Here is a 24,121-nt window from a genome sequence, read left to right as displayed (position 1 = left end):
TTAAATTTTTATTCATATCCCTTTATTTCTCCTATTGTCTAAATTGAAATGCTCCCTTTCACATCATAGTGTATTCTACCCAAACTAAGACTGACCACTTATTAATCATTACCTTAATCACAAAATAATACATGACCTCTCATATGTAAAATTGGGACCTCAATGCGAAAAGGCAAATATGACTTTTTGCCCATTGTTTTGGGACACCACAATCTCCTCCGTATATCAATAATATTAATAACAATTACCATGGATTATTATTTGATAATTGTTATACTAATGTTGTAATATTTTAACTCCTCATGTGGAGTTTAAATATGGCCGCGTGTTGCATTTTTTAATACATAAAAGTTCTTTTAGGTTAAATCACATTTTGAGCCGTAATTTTTTTATCTTGGGGTTTATTTTTTTTTCAAGTTAGGTCTTGAACTTGATAATTGTTCACACATTAGGGTCTGGATTTTTTTTTGTTAAAGTTAGGCCTTGAACTTGACAAATGTTCTTACATCGAGATTTCAACTTTTTTTTTATCCAAGTTAGTCGTTGAAAATCCTAAAGTTCAAGTCTTGATGTGAGAACAATTGTCAACTTCAGGACTAAACTTAAACCAAAAAACAATCCAAGCCCTAATATGTGAAAAGTTACCAAGTTTAAGTTTTAATGTATGAATAATTGCTAAATTTAGGACTAAACTTAGAGAATTATTTTTAATACTAATATGAAAAAAATTACCATACTCATACCTCAAACAGCAGATTTAACCCATTCTTTTACTTCACCCTCAGCCATAAGTGATATTTATAAATTTTGATTGTAAAATCTAAAAATAACACTAGTATATCAAATAAATTAAATATATTTAAAACGTGTTTTCAAATAAATTTAGAATATATAGCAGCGGTCTCAAACCCTATACTACTCTTTTCATATCTCCTCTAATTTTAATCTCAAGGATTCGACCCTCTATTTTTTTTTCATTTAATAATCGAAGTTTAATTAATATCGATGGGAAGAGAATTCCATTAAATTAAATTATATCCGAATCTAAAGATGAATCATCAGCATCCTCAATTAAGACGGTGGATCTTGCAGATGATACCACTTCAGTAACCATCACCAGGTCCAAAAAGAAATAATATCTGGAGAGATTCCCTGTAATAAATGATGTGTGAACAGGAGAGATTCCTTGCAACAAAATAATGCGTGAACAGAAAAGATTCCCTGCAACAAAATAATGCGTGAACAGGAGACTCCCTGCAACAAAATAATGCGTGAACATGAAATATTCCCTGCAAGAAAAGACAAGTGAATAGTTTTGTAATTTGTATTTTTGTAATCAGAGAATATATTCTCTGAAAAGTTTTAATCAAAGTTTCAAATATAATGATTTCCCAATTCAGATAATGTTAAGAGAGAATAACCCTCTATAAAAGGCTATAAAAATTTAATCATATAACCAATATTACACACGTGAAAGTCTTCCAATTTCACATAATCCGATTGACGTTATGAAATATAAAGAGCAGAAAGATCTAACTCTTGAGAATAATTGAGATTTAAAATAGGGTTAAATTTAGAAGTGTGCATGGTCGGGTCGGGCTGGCCTAGAAAATGAGCCTAAAATTTTACCAAAGTCTAATTCGTATAAAAATGTTAAATTTTGGGCTCGACCCGACCCGCAAATATTAATTTTTATATTATTTTTTATATAATTCTAAAATATATATAATACTTCAAAAATATTAAAAATATCAAAATAAATATTTCTCAACAAATTGAAAATAAATATTAAAAAATATGTATATTTAAATAACACCAACTTAACAAGCAAATGCCTCTAAAATAATAATAAAATTAACAATAAAATAAGTTTTATACAATATCCAAATAATAATAACAAAATAGTAGATGGTAGCAAGATAGGGAGAAAATAATATTAAAAAATAGAATTTTTTTGTCTTTTAGTGAATTCGGGCCGGGCTAGACCTGGACCAAAAATGCCTTACCTAAGGCCCGACCCGTTTTTTAAACAGGCCTTATTTTTTTATCCAAGCCCATTTTTCAAGCCTATATTTTTATCCAAATACTCTTACATTTCGGACTGATCTTCAGGCCAGACTGAATGACCCGACCCATTAACATATCTAGTTAAATTTCAAATATGCTAAAAAGGTAAGGACTAGAAGCAGAGCAGAGTTAGGCTTCTTTTGGATGCAAAATCAGTCATGGTGAGATGGAATTTTGAAGGAATATTCTTTTTCCCTGCACTGTGTTGGTGTTTGGAAAAACAATAGTGAGCTGCAGATGAAGATTTGAACCTCACTGATAGCATCATTTCCAACCGGAGATAAAAGCTCCAGCTTATACACCGTGAGCAGTCTAACTTTTGTTGCAGACAAAAATGCCCATATTTTCATTTATTATTTTACCATTTTAAAGTATTTTCTTTCCCAACCTTATTTGTTTTCAGATTTGGGAAAATCTTCACAGACGTTTTCTTTTTCATTGAGGTTAGGTTCCCTCAATTCTATGCCAGAAATTTACTTCTCCTTACTTTCTCACCAAGAACAGAGATAAATCCTTTGAATCTAAGGTAAATATTCTCCCAAGATTCAAACTTTTTCTATCGTTTTTAGATATGAAACAACATTGGGTTGCTTAGACCAAAGTTCAATCTGAAATATGAAAAAGAAATTTCGCTTGAATCCGATACATGTCACACCAAAAATGTGCTGTTGTTACTTGGGACATGAATTTAAATTGCAGGTTTTTACCATTTTTTTTATCGATTTGATTTTTTAATTCATCCATCAGACTGAATTTCCTGAATCTAGATTCTTTTTTATGTAGTGTAATTGTGGGAACTAAATTTGGTGAAATTTGCTCCATTTTTTTTGTTTATTTTAATATGCAAACCAATAGAGCAAATTGGAACACAAAATCGAAAATCTAACAAGCTGTTCAATCTTCCTTATTTTCTTCTTATTGAAATGCCTTTATAAAGGATTTGGGTGTGAATATCAAATCTTCTGGAGTTGGTTCAGTTTCTTTTCTAAATTTTTATCAAGGGAAAAAGGAAATATAAGGTTACAATAGGGGTTGTTAGCAATCACACTTAAAGGCTGATTGCATCCACAGTATTATCATATCTTGGCCATATAAAATATCATGGCTGTAACAGGTACTAATATAGTCATTAATTTAGTTTTCACATTTAGCAATTTAAGTTAACATTGCATCTCCTCAAGCTTTTGATACTATTATTACATTGGGCGTCACCTTTGCCTCAAACATGTAATGAATATTTCATGGGATTGAAATGGCATGTTCTGCCTGTTCTTTTTTCCATGCTTATGGTAAGTTATCTAACAAGTGGTTTTGTAAGTTTATCAGTCAGATACTACAAGTGTAAAAGTCCCAGAACTTGATTTGGAGCTACCTAGTGGCACACTTGGTGGGGTTGATACAACGGTTTAAGGTTTGATTACCAAAATTAGTGAAAGTGAGTACTTTATTACTCATTTAGTTTTTCCATGTGAAATTCTATTTGATTGTTGATTCTGTTATTTATAGTTCATTTTCCTTCATTGTTTCTTTTCTAAAGTATTGAAAAGTCTAAATCAGTCCTAATAAAGCATATATGGAGACTCAATTTTCTTTGAATTAGCATTTCATGGTATACTAACAAAACATGTTTATGGTAAATTATTATTTTACTACTTTAGCCTTAGATGTTAAACTAATTTCTTTCCCAATCTTATTTGTTTTCATATTTGGGAACAAAACAGCCATATCTCCCCTCGTTTTCGCTAGTTTCTCCCATCGTTGTTGTTGTTTTCAGATAGTTTTAGCCTCTGGTTGAGATAGTTTCAGCCAACGAGGTCCGACCAATGACACCGCAATCAAGGTGAGATGGTTTGCTGTCACTCACTGTTATTATTGTTGTTATTGTTATTGCTTTTCTTTTGAGTAGTCTGGTTCTCTTAGACAGAATTCAAACAAATCATACAAGTCAATAGATTATTGGGTTCTTGAAACTGATATTCCCTTGCAATCAAGTACTCAACATACACACATACATAATATTAACTGTAATAAAAAGACCAAGGTGTCATTTTCATGTAACATAGAAAGGGAAAATCCATAGATTTTACAATACATATATAACCTAATCCTAAGTTGTAAAACCATCTTAATAGTTTGCTGAACCAAGTAAAACATAACTAAGGTTGTGGTTGGGGAGGAGGGCCCTGGCTCTTTATTACAGAACTAAAGTTGCTGAACCAAGTAAAACAGAACTAGTTCTGGGGTTAGTATTAGGCCCTGGCTCTTTATAATCCATGATTTCAATCATCTCCCTTGCTCTCTCTGCACATTCCTCCTTCCCATACATTTATGGAAAAAGAAAAGAAAAAGAAAACCCAATTTTAGCTCCTGAAATTGAAAATAAAAGACTAGATAAAATCAAAGGAAATTGTTGTAAATCAACCTCTAATTGAACGTTGTATTCTCGAAACTCAACATTATTCTCCATCCATTTCCTACTCAACCCTAAGCATCGAAAAACAAAACAAAGTCTATATATATATATATAGATAAGAAGAACTCCAAAACTGGGTTGAAAAGAACTGTATGACAAAAAGATAATGCTTTAAATTTATATTCTTGACCATTTTACAGGCGCTGCTTAAATCATTGTGAAACACTGTACTTTGAGGAACCATATCTATTTAATCAAAGTAAGTGATGTTCGTACCCTTGAGTTCTAAAATTTCCAAAATCCCCTTACTGAGGTGATCTCAAACAATTCAAACACATGGCTATGGTTTTTTTTTCCCAATAGACATGTTATTGTCCAAATATATAACACCTGATTTGGTTGAAAACATATCAATTTCATAGATTACATTACAAGAGAGCAGTTTAGATATCACTCTCATCTAACCATACTTGTAATCATTTGAGAAATATATAAGCCATAAAACATTTCAATGCTGCCTAAAAAACTACGGTTAAAGTTTTTCAAAGAAAATAAACTCTGATAAAGTATTTCAAAATTTACCGAGTCATTCATCTCTTCGACACAAAAACATGAACTAAAAGAAAAAGGTGAAAAAAGTAAAGTAAAATCTAAAAGCATATTGATTCCTGAACCATACCTTGACTTCATCATAGAGCTTCTTTTCCCACATACACAGTTTCCTCATAGTAGAAGACAGGTTCTGTGAACTCACAATCTCATTATTATCCATATAACTAGACTTACCTTTTGACAGTAAGGGATCTGTTTCCCATGAGTTTGAAGTAATCATATGAAATACCTTCGTAGTACCTGAAAGAATTGCGGAAACCATACAAAAATGTAATTAAAATTTCAAACCCATGGTCAGCCGAGGGAATGTTTAAAACTATACCTTGATAAACAGATTTTTTGTGATGATAGCGAAATTTTCCAGTGTCAAGCATATTTAAAACTCCATTTTCGGACTCCGAAACTTTCTCAAATAGGACCTGCAATTCTTTGATTACCTCAGAAGCACTTTGTTTACCGCTTCGATTTTTGGGTTCATTTATGTCAGCCTTCTTTTGAACCTTGTCAATATGCGATGAATCTGCTTTTTTCTCATTCTCTGCATCACCGTTCTTAACTGGAACAACTATTCCCCTCGGATTTTTTTCTTTTGTCTTTAGTACAATTTGCACTAGATTTCTCATCTCCATGAACTAGCTTTACTGCTTGTGCTTCAAGAAGTGTTCATCTTATGGATTTTATCCATTCGTGATGTATTATTATTATTTATGAAACTATATTATTATATCTAATTATATATTTATGGTTTTATGTCTGTTGACATTTAAAATCAAAATAATAATAGATGGTAAAGATACAAAATTTTGTGAAGAGAGATAGTAGCTTAGCAACAAAAGCTGTTTGGGATGATGAGCTGACGTTGATATTTTGTGAACTTTGCGTGAATGAAGTCAATACTGGTAATAGACCGACAACTCATCTAAACTCAAAAGGATGGGAAAATGACATTGCTCTTTTTCAAGCAAAAACACAAAAAAGTTTATGGAAAACCTTAATTGAAAATAAGTGGGATACATTAAAAAAGGAATGGAGGTTATGGAGGGAGTTGCTTAAGGAATCTACAGGTATTGAATGATATCCATCTAAAATGACGGTCGATACTACCGAAGAATGGTAGGCTGCAAAAATACAGGTTAGTGTTAACTTTATCATTATTTTAATGCATAAAGTTTATTGAAATTAATAATTTACAATTATAAAAATCTTAGTATAACATTTAACATTTAACATGTTATGTAGGAAAATCCTGATTTTAAAGGATTTAAGAAGAAATGAATTGAACCACGATTGAATGAGTTAATGTGGCAAATGTTTGGTGGCATTGTAGCCACCGGAGAGAATGCATGGGCAACTTCGTCTAGTGTTCTTCCAAGTGGGGTTCCTATGGGAGATGATGCACTTAATGAGGGATTTGGTGATTCAGATGAACATAGTAACGAGAATGAATGTATTTCTCCTGATGAGGTACCATCAAACCCTTCTCATGACATTCCTAATCGAAGAAAGCAAACACTTGGTGTTGTACACGGTAAAGGAAAAAAATCAAGTTCAAGTAGAAAATCATCGATAAATAAATTAACTACTCAGATTGAGAAATTGTGTGAGAGTATGGCTAGTCCAAGGAAGTCAGTGAATGAAATTATTTTTCCTCACTCTCAATATACTATTTCAAATGCAATGGATGCTTTGCGTGCTTTGGGAGATGAAATTCCAAAAAAAGATGAACTGTACTATTTTGCCACCAAAATGTTCTAAATATCGGTGAAACGAAATATGTTTTTGAACTTAGATCCAGATGATAGGGTTTGGTGGCTTCGACGTGAGTATGCTAAACAAAATCCAATTGCATCATTTTCATCCTTGGTAGCAACATCCTCATTTCCCTTCCAACCATACCATCAACCACCTCCACCATAAGCTCCTTAGAATTATTATTGTAATATAACTATACTACTTTTTTATATGTAAAACTAATGTATTATACTTTTTATGTTTGGTATTTTTATGCTATACTTTTAATCATGTTTCTGCGTTGTATAGAATGTCACGAGATTTTAAAGGATTTATTTTCATTTGATTACTTTTTCAGGTTATATATGAATTTAACAATATGTATAAGAGTTTTGATATGAATTATAATACTCTTGAATTAAATGAAGAAGCTCAACGAAGAATAGCCACAATTGTTACCCAAGTTGAGAACAACAATTATCATGAAGAGGAAGAATATGTGTTAAGTAGTGTATTGGTACACCATGAAACTTATTTCACTATGCAACCGCCAATGGATTCAAATTATATAGGTCAAATGTGGGTGGGCGAAGTATTAAATGGGCACGATGATCGTTGCATGAATAGTTTTAGGATGCCAAAAGATATATTGCACAGCTTGTTGCATGATTTGCAAACAAATTATGGCTTAAAGAATGGGAAAGTATCGGCAATGGAGAAGTTAGCATTATCATTGTATATTCTTGGAAATACAGAATCAAATTCAAATGCAACAGAGCGATTTTAACGATCTGGGGAAACTATTTGTCGAATTTTTACTGATATGTTGCATATATTTGCTCGAATAGGAATAGACACGATTAAACTCATTGAAGGTCAATTCGAGGAAGTACCGAACCATATTCGACATGATACAAGATATTGGCCCCACTTTAAGGTAAAATTTACACAATCTTTATATTTTTAAAATATAATTATTTCTAAATTTTATCTCATTACTTGTATTTATTTTAAAGGATTGTATTGGGGCCATAGATGGAACACACATAAAAGCATGCATTTCGCCTTCTTGTCAAATACCTTATATCGGACGGAAATGTGAACCAACTCAAAATATTATGGCAGTTTGTGTCTTCAACATGTGCTTTATTTTTGCATTTCTTGGTTGGGAAGGAACAACACATGATAGTAGATTTTTTTTGCAAGCACTTAGAAAACAAGAGTTGAAGTTTCCACACCCTCCACCAGGTTGAACTTTTATTTTTTAATTACTTTTTACATAAAAAAATATTAAAATTTTTAATTTATTTTTAAACTTGATATTATGTTTTATTTTTTTGTAGGAAAATATTATCTTGTACAAATGGCAGATTTTCTAGGTCCATATAGGGGGAACGATATCATTTACCTGATTTTCGTCGAGGTAATCATCAAGTATCTGGAAAAAAAAAATCTTTAATCATGCCCATACTTCGTTATGCTCTGTGATTGAACAAACATTTGGAGTGTGGAAAAAAATGGCTAATATTAAGAAAATATTTCAAGTTATTCATTCAACAAGTAAGTTTTAATAGTTATTGCAACAATGGTTTTGCATAATTATATTCGAAGACATGTTTGGTCAAATGATGAGAATTTTCGAGAATTTGAGAATATACCCGACATGCCAGTCTCTTCAAGCCAGTTTGATAGAGGTGAATCGAGTTCTTCTAACAGAGAAAGTGGCCTTGAAATCACGATATTAAGGGAAACCATTGCAACTAGTTTAATGAATCCATATTTGTAAAAATATTTTGTATCATAATCTAATTTCTAATAATAATGAAACTTGTTATGTCTTATATTACTATGTTTTTTTTTATTAAAAATCATCCGTTTAGATACTTTAAAATTTGATCTAAGTATAATGTTACTATTTGTGAAAATAATATTTATCATTGTTATAAAAAAATATTTAACTATAAAAAATTAAAAATAATTATCATTTTATCTAATAAATAATTTAAATTAATTATATAATTCATTAAAATATTGAAAGATACATTTTAATATTTTATTAAATGAATTTATAAATTCACATATTTTAATAATTTTTAAAAAAATAAAATAATTTAAAAAACTTGTATTATATATCAATTCTAATCTGATATCCTTAATAGTCATTTTTTATTCTCACCTCACTGCTACATTTGCGTTTGAATCCAAACACACATTCCACCATTATTTTTAATCTTACCGCTACAGTATCCAATCTCACTGCCACCGCCATTTTTAAGCTCACCGGAAATAAACACACCGCTCATCCAAACTATCGCTTACACCATTTAGAATTTGGAAACGACGGCCAAAACGAGATATTTTGGACGGAGAGCCATTAAAATTGGAACACGTGGTGATCCCCATATCATGAAAAAAAGATGAACGAAAATCTCAGTTCATATAATATTACCAAAATACTAACGAAAACACAGCAACACCGATTATTCCCGGAAACATGTCGGTAGCATTATCAGCTTCTCATCAAACTTTCATAGCCAATGCTTTCTCATTTAATCGAAAACCCAAAACAAAGCTTCCCAATTCTCCTGCTTTCATTACTTGCAGGTTCCACTCAGACGACCACGACGATTCCTCCTGGTAATTATAGTTCATTTCCATGGTTTTTTTTGTTCTTTTATTCTCAGAATCTTGCTGTTAATTTGGGGTTTAGGGCTAGATTCTTAATATGGGTATAATTCTGGGTTTAATCCCTTTAATTTGGCATAATGATTGCCTTGGTAGGGCTAAAAGTTTGAGTACTTGAAAAGAAACGAGTTCACGAGTGAAGTGCCTTTTCGAATGCTTAAATAGGTGAATCAACTTAGTATTAATAGATAGATCAATAATATTGGACCTGTTGAGAGATTTATTGGTTTCGAATACACAACACTTCATAGACTTCTTTTTAATTTCAAAATAGATGTTTTAATTTCAAAATTATCATAATTCAACCTATTTTAAAAATTTTACACCTAACAGCAACAATGATTAAGGCTGTTTAAAAAGAAATTTCATGCTTAATTTCATCAATTAATAAAATTATATTATATAAAAGTATAAGCTTATTGAGTTATTGAGTTATTGAGTTATTTCCGATGCTTTCGAAAGAATTTTATGAAGTATCGTCTATTCGAAGTCACTAAAGTGATTATATAAAATTTCTTTTTAAAAATAACTTTTAAGTATTCGATTGATATGTAAATTTATGACATTGAGGATAATCTTTGGGTGTGTTGGATTGTTTTTCATATAGGAGAAATGAGAAACAGTTAGCAAAGCTAGCAATGGTGACACTGGCAGCCGGGGTATTGACTCTGGGTTCGGTGGGTGATGCATCAGCCGCCAAAACCGGTGGTAGAGTTGGCGGCCAAGCATTCCGGTCGGCGGCTCCTCGCTCAGCACCAAGAGCCAACAACAATTCCAGGTAATTCATCAAATTTTAGCTATGTAAATTGTAATGTTGATTTTGTTTAGGCCACTATGTTTGTGAGATTAATTTTATGTTTTGACCCTAGGAAATTTTTTTCCATTCTACATATATGGATTTAAGTTCAGAGATATGATTTTTCAAGAACTTTCTGAATATATGAATTTTAAAAAAAAAAAAAAACTCGCGTAAACATATATTTACATCCAATATTGATGCTCGAGTCCAAGTAATATAGGGTTAAAAATGGTAAAAATATCATGAGGCTCTTGAACTACAATTTAGATTGTATTTCGCCTATTTTTATTATTAAAAACTTGTCCTTGTATGTCAACAAGAGGAGCAATCAGTTTTTAACATTAGAAATAGACGAAATTTTTAATAGAAATAATTAGTTTACTCTTTGATCTAACGTACAGTTATTAATTTGCTCATTTTTTAGTAAAGAGAGCAAAATATAGTCTGACTAAAAAAAAGATCTCCGTGATACTTTTACCGATTAAAAATACACGTGGTTCTACCTTCTAATTTAGAAATGAAGAGTCGGAGTATCATAATTCATATCCCTCAATCCCCATACTCATATTCGGATATACGTCGGACCCACATTTCATCTAAATTCTGTTCTAAATGTTTGTCCAGGACCAACATTTACATTAATCCACGGGTTGCCCCACCTCTAGTCGGAGGCTACGGATACGGTTACGGCGTGCCGTTCTACGGTGGTTGGGGCTGGTCACCGTTCTCATTCTTTGCTCCCGGCCCTAGCGTTGCGGTCGGCGTCGGAGGCGGATTCGATACACTCCTCTTGTTTATGTTTTTGGGTGCAGTTGCAGCTGTTGTAAGGAGATTCTTTGGATCAAGAAATGAAGATGAAGATGAATATTAGTGAAATAAATAAATAAATAACTGAAAGCAACAAAAAGTTTTGAGACTTTTAGATAAAATGATAAAAATAGAGATGTTTCTATTTACATATGGGCAGCCATTGTTGTTTTTAACTCGTGTATAAATGTATAATTTTATGAGTTATTTTTACAACTTTGTAATTTATTTGTAATTTTTCTTCAATTTTTTGTGCTTCGAGCTGGTGCGGGCTTAGACAAGGGATTTTTACGTATTGTCTTTGCTTCACTCTGATCCGGTTTGAAATATGAGTTTAATATTTTATTTATATTTGGTCTTATATAAAATAAGGTAATCCAAGTAGAGCTTAGCCTAGCTCGAGTTGAAAATGGGTTTACATTTTTTCCCACGTCTGATTTTTGGGCTTTGTCTATTAGTCTAAACCTTCTCATATTTCGGGCAGGTCTTTAGACTTGGGTAGATAATTCGACCCGTGGACGACTCTAGCTTCAACCATACCTCTTATAAATGTTGTTGAAACTGGATCAGACTGGTTGAATTGGGAATAACCAGTATATTAGTCTGAATAAAGGGATTAGATCAACTTCTAATCGAACCATTCAAAATCGATTAAAAAAACCCTAAAATCGGAAAAAAAACAATGGTTGAACCAATTTATGATATTCTAATATTTTTTTTAAAATTAAAATAAAATTTAATTGTTTGTTTAATTATTGTTAAACTAACAGTCGAACCATGGTTGGATTGGTTTCACCATCAATCCAATTTTTAAAACATTACCTCCAATAGTATTAAAAAAAATCAAACAAGAATCCACATTTAATTTAGGGATAAATAAATATTTAGCTCCTAAATTTGACAAAATTTTTCAACTTAATCCTTGAATTTTTTGTCCACACTAGTATGACATCTCTTTAAAGATCTCATTATAGTAAGGATCTTTTTAAATTAACAGTAGAAATAAAAAGAGAAAAAAAAACATCAATCCACTATTGATCATGCCTCATAGGGTTTACATTGAAAAATATGAGTTTTTCTTTTAACCAATTCAATCTGTTTCAACACAAAAGAAGGAAATAAACTGACTTCTAGAGAAAAACATGTTCATTAATCGATTTAACAGGTTCTAGGTAGACTTGTCCATGGGCCGGGCCGGGCCAGGTTCAGAAAATTTTTTTGGCCCGAATCTTAGGCCCGGGCCCGGCCCGAAATATGGGCCTAAAATTTTGCCCAGGCCCGGCCCGGGGAAAAAATAATAAGCCCGGCCCAGCCCGGCCCGATTTTTAATAAACACAAAAATATTTTAAAAATAAAAAATAAAAAAATATTTTTAAAGTATTTTAAAATTTAAAAATAAAAATAAAAATAATATATATTTATTATATTCGGGCCGGGCCGGGCTCGGGCCAAAAAAGTTGAGCCCAAGCCCGGCCCATTTTTTAAACAGGCCTCGTTTTTTTGCCCAAGCCCATATTTCGGGCCTATATTTTTACCCGAACCCTCCCATTTTTCGGGCGGGCCGTCGGGCCGAGCCGCCCGGCCCATGGACAGGTCTAGTTCTAGGTCATCAACACAATTTTTTAGTTTCTGACATGGCTTGATCAAACGGCTATAGTCTCCTCATTTCTATCTTTTAATCACAGTCCTTGATTTAAAAAGAATCTCATGGAATCTCACTCTAATAAGATCTCAACTTAGACATTTTCCACGTTGGTATAAAGGCTTGTCGAATTTTTTTCTAATTTGGTTCATGAACTTGGATTTCTCTCAAGAGTGATTATGTGAGATTTTAAAATTGTGTTATATCATCACTTAAAAATTTAAAAAAATATTAAAAATTATAAAATATAAATAATTTTTCAAGCGATGACCTAATCCAATTTTAGAGTACCATTTCATCATACATTAATACAATCCAAATTCGACAGCAAAATCTATCTACATTATTTTATTTATTTTACATGTTTTTTTTTTACAAAGTAAGAAAATTAAATATATAATATTATAATAAAAATATTAAAATAAATTAATTTTATATTTAAAAATTTAAGATAAGTTCGAAAAACTATAAATTAAATACTGAAATGAATTTTTAGTGTTAAATTTTATAAATGTTAAATATATATTTAAAAAATTATAAAAATAATTAAGGTAGCATGATATAGACTCTTACTTGTTTCTTTTTGAAGTATTCTATACATGTGTTAAGCGTTTTTGTTTTATTTCTTAATGTATTTATCGGAACAAGTTCAATAACTAATCATCTGTATTCTATAGGTCCATTAAGGGGATAGATGTTGGCCGCGAGTTTTAAAGCTACTCCATACCTAAGGCGAAGATCGAATCCTCGACCACTGGTTAAGGTAGGAGAGACCCCTGCTATCTCACCTAAGTCTTGTAGTTGGCCTGATAGTTATGGTGTTCATCATCCTAGGTGTGGCTTAGGTTCAGGTCATGCTAATCACGTTGTTGTTAGGACTTTACCATCTTTTCCCAGACAAAAAATATTTAAAAATTTAAATAACACCAAATATATATTAATAAATACCCAATTAAGAACAATGAGATCATAATTTAAGATTCTTTGTCTGATGAATTGATCCCTAATTAAATTCTTTAACACATAATTGTGGATAGCAATGTGGCCTCCATGTGGTCCTATTTATTTTAATTATTTTTTTGTAAAATATTTTAATTATTTTTAATTAAACAACTAATAATATTACACATTTAATAAACTCCAATTCCAATAGGATATTTATATTTATGTCGGTGCCATAATAGGTTGCTTGTAAATTTAAGTTCAATGAGAAAAATAAATATAAAAACTATATTTTTATATTTACAAAAATTATTTTTGGAAGCCAATAATTTCGTAGTTCATTGTTAAGACATTTTTACTCGGGTCGAATTTACGAGGGTTAAAATATAATTTTATAATTTTAATAATTTATATTTTTATAAATTTTAAAAGATTAAATCAAAATTTTATTATTTTGGATAGACGAAATGTAACTTATCATTCACTAAATTAATATATTGTAAAATTTAAAAGGGTTAAAAGTGAAATTCTACATTTTAGGGTGGTTGGGGTCCCTACCAACTCCTATCATAGATGGGTTTTATTTGAATTTTTAACCCAATATCGAGTTTTATCATGCATAAGTATTATATGCGAGTTTGAAGTTTGGATTTTATTATGGTTTAAGCCTCGTAATGTAAGATAGGTAGGTTAAAAGGGAATATATCTTTTAAGCCCCTCTAAAAATTAAAACAATTAATTTAAACCTATTTAGCATTTGATTAAATAAAAAAAAACTTTTTTGGCCTCATAAAATTTTAAGTTTTAACTTTAGCCCTCAAAATTTTATAATTTTATTTTAGCTTCGTCCTTGCTACCATGTTTAAATTCTGTCCAGATTGTATCTGTTCTTTTTGACACAATATCTAGAACTACTCATAGCCCCTATCCAACCCATAAATAGGAGGATAACGCGCTTCAGCGCATTCGAACCAACGTCTAACTGGCAAGGTCCAACCTGTAAATCCGGCGTGGGGCGTAGAAGGTTTTGATCCTTTTGTTCCGGGAGGAATAGCCTCTCATCATATTGCAGCAGAGACATCGGGCATATTAGCGGGCTTATTCCATCTTAGTGTCCGCCCACCCCAACATTTATACAAAGTATTACGTATGGGAAATATTGAAACCGTCCTTTCCAGTAGTATAGCTGCTGTCTTTTTTGCAGCTTTTGTTGTTGCCGGAACTATGTGGTATGGTTCAGCAACTACCCCCATCGAATTATTTGGTCCTACTCGTTATCAATGGGATCAAGGATGCTTCCAGCAAGAAATATATCGAAGGGTTAATGCTGGGTTAGCCGAAAATCAAAGTTTATTAGAAGCTTGGTCTAAAATTCTTGCATTAATAACAATACCCATACTAATTGAACTAAAACTCAATCGGCTATATTTACAATTTTAATTATACTTATAATTTTATTCCAAAAAAAAAAACTTTACCCCAAACATAATGCATCCACTTTGTAGTTTGTGTCAAACGCCAAAAAACGAAATCAATATTAAAAAAAAAGGGATATGAGTTTTGGTAACAATAATTGAAGGATCAAAATTTAAAATAAGAACCAATAAAAATTGTAGGAACAACGTGGGAAGAGAAGATATTGTTGTTAAAACGATGGCATGCGATCTCAAGAAGATAATTTAATTTATTTTTATTTTATAAATATTTTGGTTTGTTGTTAAATTAAAATAATCGAATATACATTTTTTTTTATTTTATTGGTCAAGAAGTCATATTTGGAATCTGATGCAATGTGGTGAAGTGGATGCAACATGTTTTCAGCCCTTTTTTTGAAAGAATAATGTCTTTTTGAGTTTCAAGAATATTTCCCTTATTTGCTTATTTTGAACCGTAAAATAGATGAAAACACATTTAATTGTATTTAAAATTTAAGAAAAATATATATGATCATTTGGGTTTAGACCATTTCGTTTATAGGTAGTTCGACTTTGCTAGTCAATTTTTTGGGATGGGTTTTTTGAGTATCGGATTTGACACTTGAGTTTGGTCATTTCAAATAACTTTTTTCGGGTCTAAGTCATTTTTGAATTTGTGCTGAGTGGGTTCTGGTTGTTGATTTATGATCAAATTGAATCATGTCAAATTCATATTTAAATTAATTAAGTTTAGTTTTTAAATTTAAACCTGCATATGTCAAAATTTATATAATATAAAATTTTAACGTATTAAAATCAATATAAAATACTTTAAACACATCGTAACACAGGAAATAATATAAAATAAAAGACATTAATTATCATATCTAAGCTACCGTAACTTCAGCCCACCTTTATATATATATATATATTGGTGAATTATAAGAGGAGGACAAAACCCTAAGAGTAACGTGATTAATTGATATCTTTTACATCTTTTTAATTTTTTAAATTTATTTTTGATGAATAACTATGGCTTCATCACATCATAAGTTCTTTTTTAATTGATAATAAAGTCTTAGCTAAGGTAATAACATGTTTGGAATTACTATTTTGAGCTATTTTATTGTTGATTTAAATTATATTTGAAAATTGATAAAGTAAATATAAAATATGACCAAATTAAATTAAGTATTTTAAATTTTTTAAATATCGATTAAAAACATACGATGATTTCTTAATTCCCTTAATCTCTGCCACTAATATTGTATACTTATTATTAATAGGTTGATCAGATATGTGTCACGCATCAATTAGGTTTCAATCCAATTGTACATTTATCAAAAATCTATTTTGTCGACAAAGCAATAAATATCATTTCAAATGTATTTATGTTTTTTTTATATTTTGATAATTATTGAAAAAATACATGTATATAATGTTCAACCAAGACACATTTAATTTTTATAAATTTATTACATAATTTTTTTCTCATCTACATTAGAATTGTGCCATAATTTAGTATTACATAATAATTATATTTGAAATAAATGGGGTTTATTGTTGATTGAGTCTTAGTTTGATTGGCATAAGTATTGTTGTCAATACAGGAGGACGTGGGTTTGAGTGCGCTGAACCGCATTATCCTCTTATTTATGGGTTGGGAGGGGCTACAGGTAATTTTGGTATTGTATAAAAAAAACAGATATAATCAGAAATTATTCAATAAATAAATAAATGGAGTTTACTTAATTAATATGGTTAAAGTATCCACTAATAGGTAACAAGAGACATTTGCTAACTTTTTATCTTTTGAAAAAAAAAAGTTGATGCTTAAAAAGCTTGATAAGATTATATAATTAGTCAACTAATAAATAGTGCATTTGTGGGCTTTAAAACTCTAAATAAAGAATTATAAGAAGTTTTAGTTTTTGGTGAACATAGGGGTGAATCTAGAAATTGTTTTTAGGGGGTTAAATTTGATTTATAATTTTTAAAGGATTAAATTAAAATTTTATCATATTTAGGGAGTAAAGTACAATTTTATCTTTAATAATTTAAAATTTTAAAAAATTTAAAGGGCTAAAATAGAAAATTTTTCATTTTAGGGGGCTGGCAGGGATTTGCCCCTGACTTTTATGGTGCTTAAAGAATTACATCTTGGCTTTGTGAAAACTTCACTAGATTCAAGTTTTGGAAAAAAAATGTATTTTTTATTTAATTAAGAGAAAATTATACCTTAGGTCACTAAATTATTAATAAATTTATATTTTGGTCACTTAATTTTGAAAAATTACAAAATGATCATTGGATTATTTGAAAAAGTTACATCTTGGCTTTTGAAAATTTTCAAATGATTCAATGATCATTTTATAATTTTTTAAAATTAAATGGTCAAAACGTAAACTTATTAATAATTTAATAACCTTGAATTTCATTTACCCTTTAATCCATCTTAAATTGAATATTTTATTTTATTTTTTAAAAAGAACTAAAAAAGCCTTTCTTTTTTCAACTAAGGAGGCAAGCACTACAATGTAGATTCAATATTTTGTTTATACATTTGTACTAAAAAAATGTTTATATATATAATTACAAGTACAAATTACAAATATAGAATAAGTATAAATAAAAATTCCATCAATTATAATATAAAATCTAATCAATGTACGCTACACAATGAACAAAAAAAACTAAGTAAAAGTCGAAAAAATCCGAATTTTTATTAAAATATTCACACAAAATGAAAAAGAGACCCACACATTATAATTATAAATAATATATTTATTAAAATATCCCATATTTTTATTTATTAAATGTATTATTTTAGACAAAACATGCTTATCTGCTGGGCTGAATTGCTTGTTTAATCAGCAACCTTTTGAAGAATCTTAACTAATCTCCTTGTCTCCATTAATGTCAAATCATGAACTGAAAACACTACATCAATCCTCACTTTGATGATTAAAATATAAAATAAATTTCATTTTTTTAATGCAATTAATTCAAAATTTATTGAATAAAATTATACAAAATCGAAATTATCTCTACTCTCTAATTTCAATTTTAAAGCATGCGATCTTAGAGTGGGTATCCGGTTTTTTTAATCGATTTGGTCAATTTTTTAAACTTAATTGACTATTAAACCAAATTGATTGTCCAAACTATAGTTTAACCGACCTAATCAATTCGATTAAGTTAATTAACCTTTTTATTTCACTTTCCCATAATTTCTAACCCTAAAATTAAAAGAAAATAACGTGTTTAAGCACATTTAAACTCACGTCTTCTTAATTGTTACAATAGCAATTGAGAGGCCACCGACTTTTTTTTCATCTATTATAAAAAAAAATACATTTATATTATCTGTTATATTATAAATACATTTAAAATAAATAAAATTATAATGTAGATAAAGTTGGTTAAATTGATAAGGTCAATTATGAATTTTAATAAGCGATAACCGATCGACTTAACCATCTTAATCAAGATTATACCTGATTAAAACAATTAAATCAACTTAATAAATACCAACTTAATAAAATAAATCGATTAAATTAATTTTCAACTGCTTACAAATATTTTAAAAAATAGCAAATATTTGAAATTGTGGACCTAACTTATAATTTTCAGCTTTTATCAAGAATTTGCAAAAAAAAAAAAAGTGATTATAAATTTAGCAATGAGTTAGGCCAAGTGATCCCTTTTTAAACACAAACATATATATATATATATACTCATTGTCTAGAATGTCTTTATCATAGTCATAAACCCTTTCCTTATATTTGGGACTACCATTTGTTTCCATATATATAGATATGGCCTCCCATTCTTTGATATTCCTTCATAATGCAGTTTTACAACTTTATTATACAAATCCAAATTATAAATTACATAATATTTTTATATAAAAGACATAAAAATAATTACAAATATATATATATATATTTTTTATCTTATTATATCGGTTCTTTTTGATACAATACTTAAAATTACTCATAACCCTTTCAACCTTTTAATAAGAGAATAATACGTTTTAATACACTCGAACTTAATTTTTTGATAAAAACTCCTAATTGCATGAACCAAGCTATGGAATATATATATATATGAATTCAGCTTTCTCTCTCTAAAAATATAATATTACTCTTATTTACAAACACATTTCTAGTCCAGTTTTATATTTTTATTTTTGCTTAGTTCTTGCTCTTGCCACCTTCTTTTCACAGCCTGTCAAAGCTTTTTGAAATCTATTAACATTTCCATGGCTTTAACAAAGAGAAGATTTGTTTGGGGGAGTGATGTTTTAGATAACTCCGTCCATTTAAAAAAAAAAGGGTTTCATGATCGTTGGCTGTTCTACTTTGGGTGTTGTTTGGATTTTGCATTTTGATTACAAGATACAAAGATCATCTATGCTCTTTTGAGCTTTGAAGAATATGTTGGATGAATTTAAAGCCTCTTTGAAGAAACTTTTTTCTTTCAGGTAAAACAAATTTCAGTTCCTTCTGCTAATTTATTTTCGATCTAATCTTGTAAATCTTTGTTAGATTTTCTCACGGGATAGTTTAGCTGATATCCAAAATTATGGTAGAATTTTCTTTTTGCAGTTTTTTGATTGATCCGTAAGTGTTTGATTAATTGCCTCTAAGGTGTTTGATTAAATGTTTGATAAAAATTTGTAGTTTAGCCTTAATACTGCAAATTACTGTATGAAACTGAATTTTCTCTACTTCAAATTATCATGTTCTTGGGTGAATTATTTAATGATTTTTATTGCCTTTGTGCTAAATTTCATCACATATTAGCTTCAATCTTCAGTGTAACATGACATCCCATTATGAGTTTTAGTAAATAAATAAAAAGACACTTTTTTAGAACAAACCAGATAGAGTTAGTGACTGAGAGATCCACAATCCATTTTTGGGTAGCTTTATTGCTCATATCCCATCTTCTTTCCCTTCCTTGTTCATTGTTTGGATACTTTTTTTGAAGGTTAAAATATATGGTAGGTCTTTCAATGTATATATTTTTAAATTTGGAATTTAATTTTTATATTTTTTATTTTTAGAAATTTAATTTTATATACTTTTCAGATTTCAAAATTCAAATTTAATTGTTATTACAGTTAAATTTTTTCGTTTAAATTTATAGGAGTGGCATTTTTGAATAATAATAATAATAATAATAATAACTGACTTGGTAGCAATGTAACTAGAAAAATGACGATATAATTAAGGCCAAAGCCAAAAATATTTTTGGGGGTTGGGATTAAATTATATATTTTTATGAGAGTTAAAATGTAATTTCACCCTTTTTTGGCTTATATCTTGATAGTTTTTAAAAGGAATAAATCAAAATACTAACATTTTGGGGAGGGGGGCAAACTATAATTTTATCATATATTAACTTTAAATTTTATAAATTCTGGGGATTAAAACAACAATTTTCCACTTTTGGGGGACCAAAGCCTTTGCCTACCCCTACCTTCATCCCTAGTTTGTAGTGAACTTGAATTTAACAAAATAATTTTAACAATATTATCACCTGAATACAGGATATAATCCCTATAGACTTTTTATTTTGGTTAAAATGTGTTATTAGTCCTTGTAAGTCTCTCGAATTTGGGATATAATCCCTATATCTTTTTTGTTTTGGTTAAAATGTGTTATTGGTCCTTGTATGTCTCTCGAATTTGAGATATAATCTCTGTACTTTAAAAGTTAAAAATTCAATCATCTTGTTTTTTCAATTTAAAATTCTAGTCCAATCATTATCATTGTTGATAATTTCCATCAAAATTTATCAACTTAACATGTTTATTTTCTATCAATCATATGATTTAATCATGTCAAGTTGATAGATTTTGATGGAAAATTACTAATAAGATAATGATTGGACTAGAATTTTAAATTGAAAAAACAAGATGATTGAATTTTTAACTTTTAAAGTACATGGACTAAATTTCAAAATTTGTCAAAGTACAAGGATTGATAACCCGTTTGGAGTTTTTATTTTTCGATTAATAGTCAAATATCCGTATATTCATATCCAAATCCAAGTAACATAGATCACTGCAAAAGAAGGTTGTAAGAATAAACAAAGTTCCCAAAGAAAATTATTGTCTTATGCTATAGGTCTAATTCTAATTTTAAATCCTCTATTATATTAAAATTTAGAATTTAATCTCTTTACTTTAATTTACCGTAATTTGGTTTCTTTACTTTTTATCTGTTGCTGTTAAAGTATTTGCTGTAAATTGATGACATTGTTAATAGTACTAATGAATTCATGTAGATTCATCCATGTCATAACTTATGCTAAATTAAAGTAAAAAAGATTTAACTCTCAACATAATAGAGGGACTAAAATCGTAATTAGACCTATATTTTGTGACCCTCCAAGCAATAATTTCTGGTTTAAACCATTTTCAGGCAATGGGAACCGAACTTAAGCACTGATGTATAAACCCAATAATAGGAAGCTCAGAAAGTAATTCCATGGAAATTAGGGTTAATAACATGGAATCCATCAAAGAGACGATGCAAATGCATGAAGACATGTTCAAACACCAGGTATGGACTGTGAAAACATCAAGTCTTTTTTTTTTTTTGTTACAATTATTTTCATTAATGGTTAAAAAATGTTGTTAGTCCTTGTACTTATATAGAATTTGAGATTTAATCCATGCACTTTGAAAATTAAAAATCTAATCCTTCTACTATTTTAATTTAAAAATCCCAATCCAATCCTTATTGTTGTTAGTAGTCTCTGTCAAAATTTGTCAATTTATTTGTTTATATTTTGTTAATCATATGACATATTATACGAGGATAATCTAATCAAAATTTTAAGTTGACAAATTTTGACAGAAAATATTTACGATTTTAATGATTGGATCGAAATTTTTAAATAAAAAAAAGAAGTAAATGGACTAAATCTTAAATTTTGTCAAACCAAAATCTTTCTCAAAACATTATATATATAACCAGGGCATATTCTAATATTAGTTACATTAAAATTTTGTTTGGTAAAATTACATTTTGACCCTTTTAAAAGTGAAAAACTTATAATTTAATCCTTTTTGAAATTATAAATTCTTTTACATTATTACACTTTAGCTCTCTCAAAAATTTATAATTCAAATCTTACTCTTCTAAAAAAATTTCTAACTTCATCCCTATCTATATATGATATTCACCTTAAATCCAAGTAACATAGGTGCAAAGCTTAAAATTATCCGATGTGTATGAGAAAATGCAAATTTGTAGAGCTTTAATCAGAACACATATCTATATTCTATATTTCCGTCATAACAAAATTCGATTAAAATCGAATTAATCAAAATAATTCGATTAATTCGATCTCGGTTTGGATAATCTTGTAAATATTTAAATCAATAAATTTTTTTTGAAAATTTCGATGGATTATTACTGTTTCTTTTTCAAAACTGAGAATTGAATTTGCAGGTACGAGAACTTCATCGGGTGTACAGCGTTCAAAAGGCACTAATGGAGGAACTGAAGAAGGGGATCAAATCAAACAGGTTGTGGGCAACTCCAATGGTTACCTCTTCTCATATCAACCAATCCCAACTCATTAACCACCACCAGCATTCAACAACACCGCTGCAAATTACCTGTGGGTACAACCCCAATCTCGAAGCTGATCCGAGCTTAAGGGAAAGGACTAGCAGTTGCTCCGGCGATCACATTCACGCCATGAAATTGGCCAAGGGATTCGACCTGGAGAGACCGGCCGGGGAAAACTCGGATGAAGATAGTGAAGTTGAACTCACACTGAGTATCGGCGGTGCAAGCAAGAAGAAGAAGTCAAAAGGTGGCGAAATTAGTAATAGGGGTTCGTTTAAATCAGAGAGTGGAGATGATTTCATTGGTCCCAACACTCCTCCATTGTTGAGTTTTCCATGGCTTAAGCATAAACAGGACTTACACTTACCTCTGAACAATATTTAATTTTCCTTTTGTCTTTTTCACTTTCTCTTAATTAGTTTGTATTGTAAGTTTTGTATCATTCATAGATAAAATCCAATTAAATTTCTTCCTTTTTGGTACAATCAAAGCTACTTAAACTCCCAAGGTGCGAACGAGAATTGATCATGGAACTCCACTTGAAAAATAGGTTTAAAATTTAATCTAAGTTTGGTCTAGATTAAAAATACTAAATTTGAGTCCTATCTAGCATGTCTGTATTAATTTTTTAAAATTATTTTATAAAAAATAATTTTAAAAACATAATATATTAATATATTTCTAAAATAGTAGCAAAATTAACAATAAAATAAGAGTTAGAATGTCTAAACAATAACAACAATATAATAACAATATAATATCGAAATGACAATAAAATAATAACAAAATGACAGCAAAAAAAAAGTTTAGGCTAATTTAAGTTGGGTCGAGGCCAAAATCCTACTTGAAGCCCAATTCATATTTTTATCCAAACACTCTCACTTTTCGAATAGGACTTCAAATTTGAATGGATGGCCTAACCTATGATCAAGTCTAATGCGAACACATAGTTTTAACAACTTTTTACATATAATTTTTTACACATGTTACAAATATTAAAAATTAAAAAAAAATTAAAATGTCTAAAAATTATTAATTTAAAAAAATAAAAATATATATTAAAATGATTAAAGATCAATGATCAAAAGTCAATGATAAACGACTGCTCAACCTTAGGTAAGGGTCGGCCACCTCTAATTAATGATCGATCATTAGTCAACCACACTATTGGTCAATGGTCGTATCACCAAAGACATGGAATGGAAAAAGGCACATGTGGTGTCATAATAGACATCGATAATGGTAATAAAATGACCACAAAATAAGAAAAATAAGAACACACAAATTTTACGTGGAAACCCTTTTAAGAAAAAAATCACAGGCAGAGGAGAATAAATTCATTAATGTTGAAAAACGAATGATACAAGAGGAGTTTCGACCACATCTATTTAAAGGTTGAAAAACCCTATTCTAATC

At 29.6% G+C, this 24,121-nt stretch overlaps 3 protein-coding genes and 1 long non-coding RNA gene across 5 annotated transcripts; 3 read left to right on the top strand and 1 right to left on the bottom strand.

The window, feature by feature from the left end:
- Nucleotides 1-4,173: 4,173 nt before the first annotated feature.
- Nucleotides 4,174-5,721, bottom strand: LOC107920778 (nitrate regulatory gene2 protein-like). The gene is made up of 3 exons (XM_016850622.2): nt 5,415-5,721; nt 5,160-5,332; nt 4,174-4,381 (listed from the first exon to the last, which is right to left on the bottom strand). Exons 1-3 carry the CDS (start codon nt 5,719-5,721, stop codon nt 4,262-4,264), a joined length of 600 nt encoding a protein of 199 aa, XP_016706111.1. The 3' UTR covers nt 4,174-4,261.
- Nucleotides 5,722-7,839: 2,118 nt separating this feature from the next.
- On the top strand, nt 7,840-8,664 carry LOC107919694 (uncharacterized). The gene is made up of 2 exons (XR_001690426.2): nt 7,840-8,071; nt 8,167-8,664. It is a non-coding gene; the product is annotated as an uncharacterized lncRNA (long non-coding RNA).
- A 525-nt stretch (nt 8,665-9,189) lies between these two features.
- LOC107918569 (uncharacterized) lies at nt 9,190-11,360 on the top strand. The gene is made up of 3 exons (XM_016848156.2): nt 9,190-9,460; nt 10,116-10,286; nt 10,932-11,360. Exons 1-3 carry the CDS (start codon nt 9,318-9,320, stop codon nt 11,176-11,178), a joined length of 561 nt encoding a protein of 186 aa, XP_016703645.1. The 5' UTR covers nt 9,190-9,317; the 3' UTR covers nt 11,179-11,360.
- A 7,595-nt stretch (nt 11,361-18,955) lies between these two features.
- LOC107918908 (uncharacterized) lies at nt 18,956-23,177 on the top strand. Of its 2 annotated transcripts, none has more exons than XM_016848481.2 (3): nt 18,956-19,599; nt 21,548-21,688; nt 22,583-23,177. In XM_016848481.2, exons 2-3 carry the CDS (start codon nt 21,614-21,616, stop codon nt 23,087-23,089), a joined length of 582 nt encoding a protein of 193 aa, XP_016703970.1. In that variant the 5' UTR covers nt 18,956-19,599; nt 21,548-21,613; the 3' UTR covers nt 23,090-23,177. The 2 variants fall into 2 exon arrangements, with proteins under 2 accessions (XP_016703970.1, XP_040955424.1); XM_041099490.1 differs by having other exon boundaries at nt 19,142-19,599; nt 22,609-23,177.
- The last annotated feature ends 944 nt before the right edge of the window (nt 23,178-24,121 follow it).

The sequence above is a fragment of the Gossypium hirsutum genome, chromosome D08 (genome assembly GCF_007990345.1).
Source record: "Gossypium hirsutum isolate 1008001.06 chromosome D08, Gossypium_hirsutum_v2.1, whole genome shotgun sequence".
Taxonomy (NCBI): domain Eukaryota; kingdom Viridiplantae; phylum Streptophyta; class Magnoliopsida; order Malvales; family Malvaceae; genus Gossypium; species Gossypium hirsutum.
The sequence above is the reverse complement of the archived record's forward strand: the minus strand, read 5'-3'. Positions and strand labels throughout refer to the sequence as shown.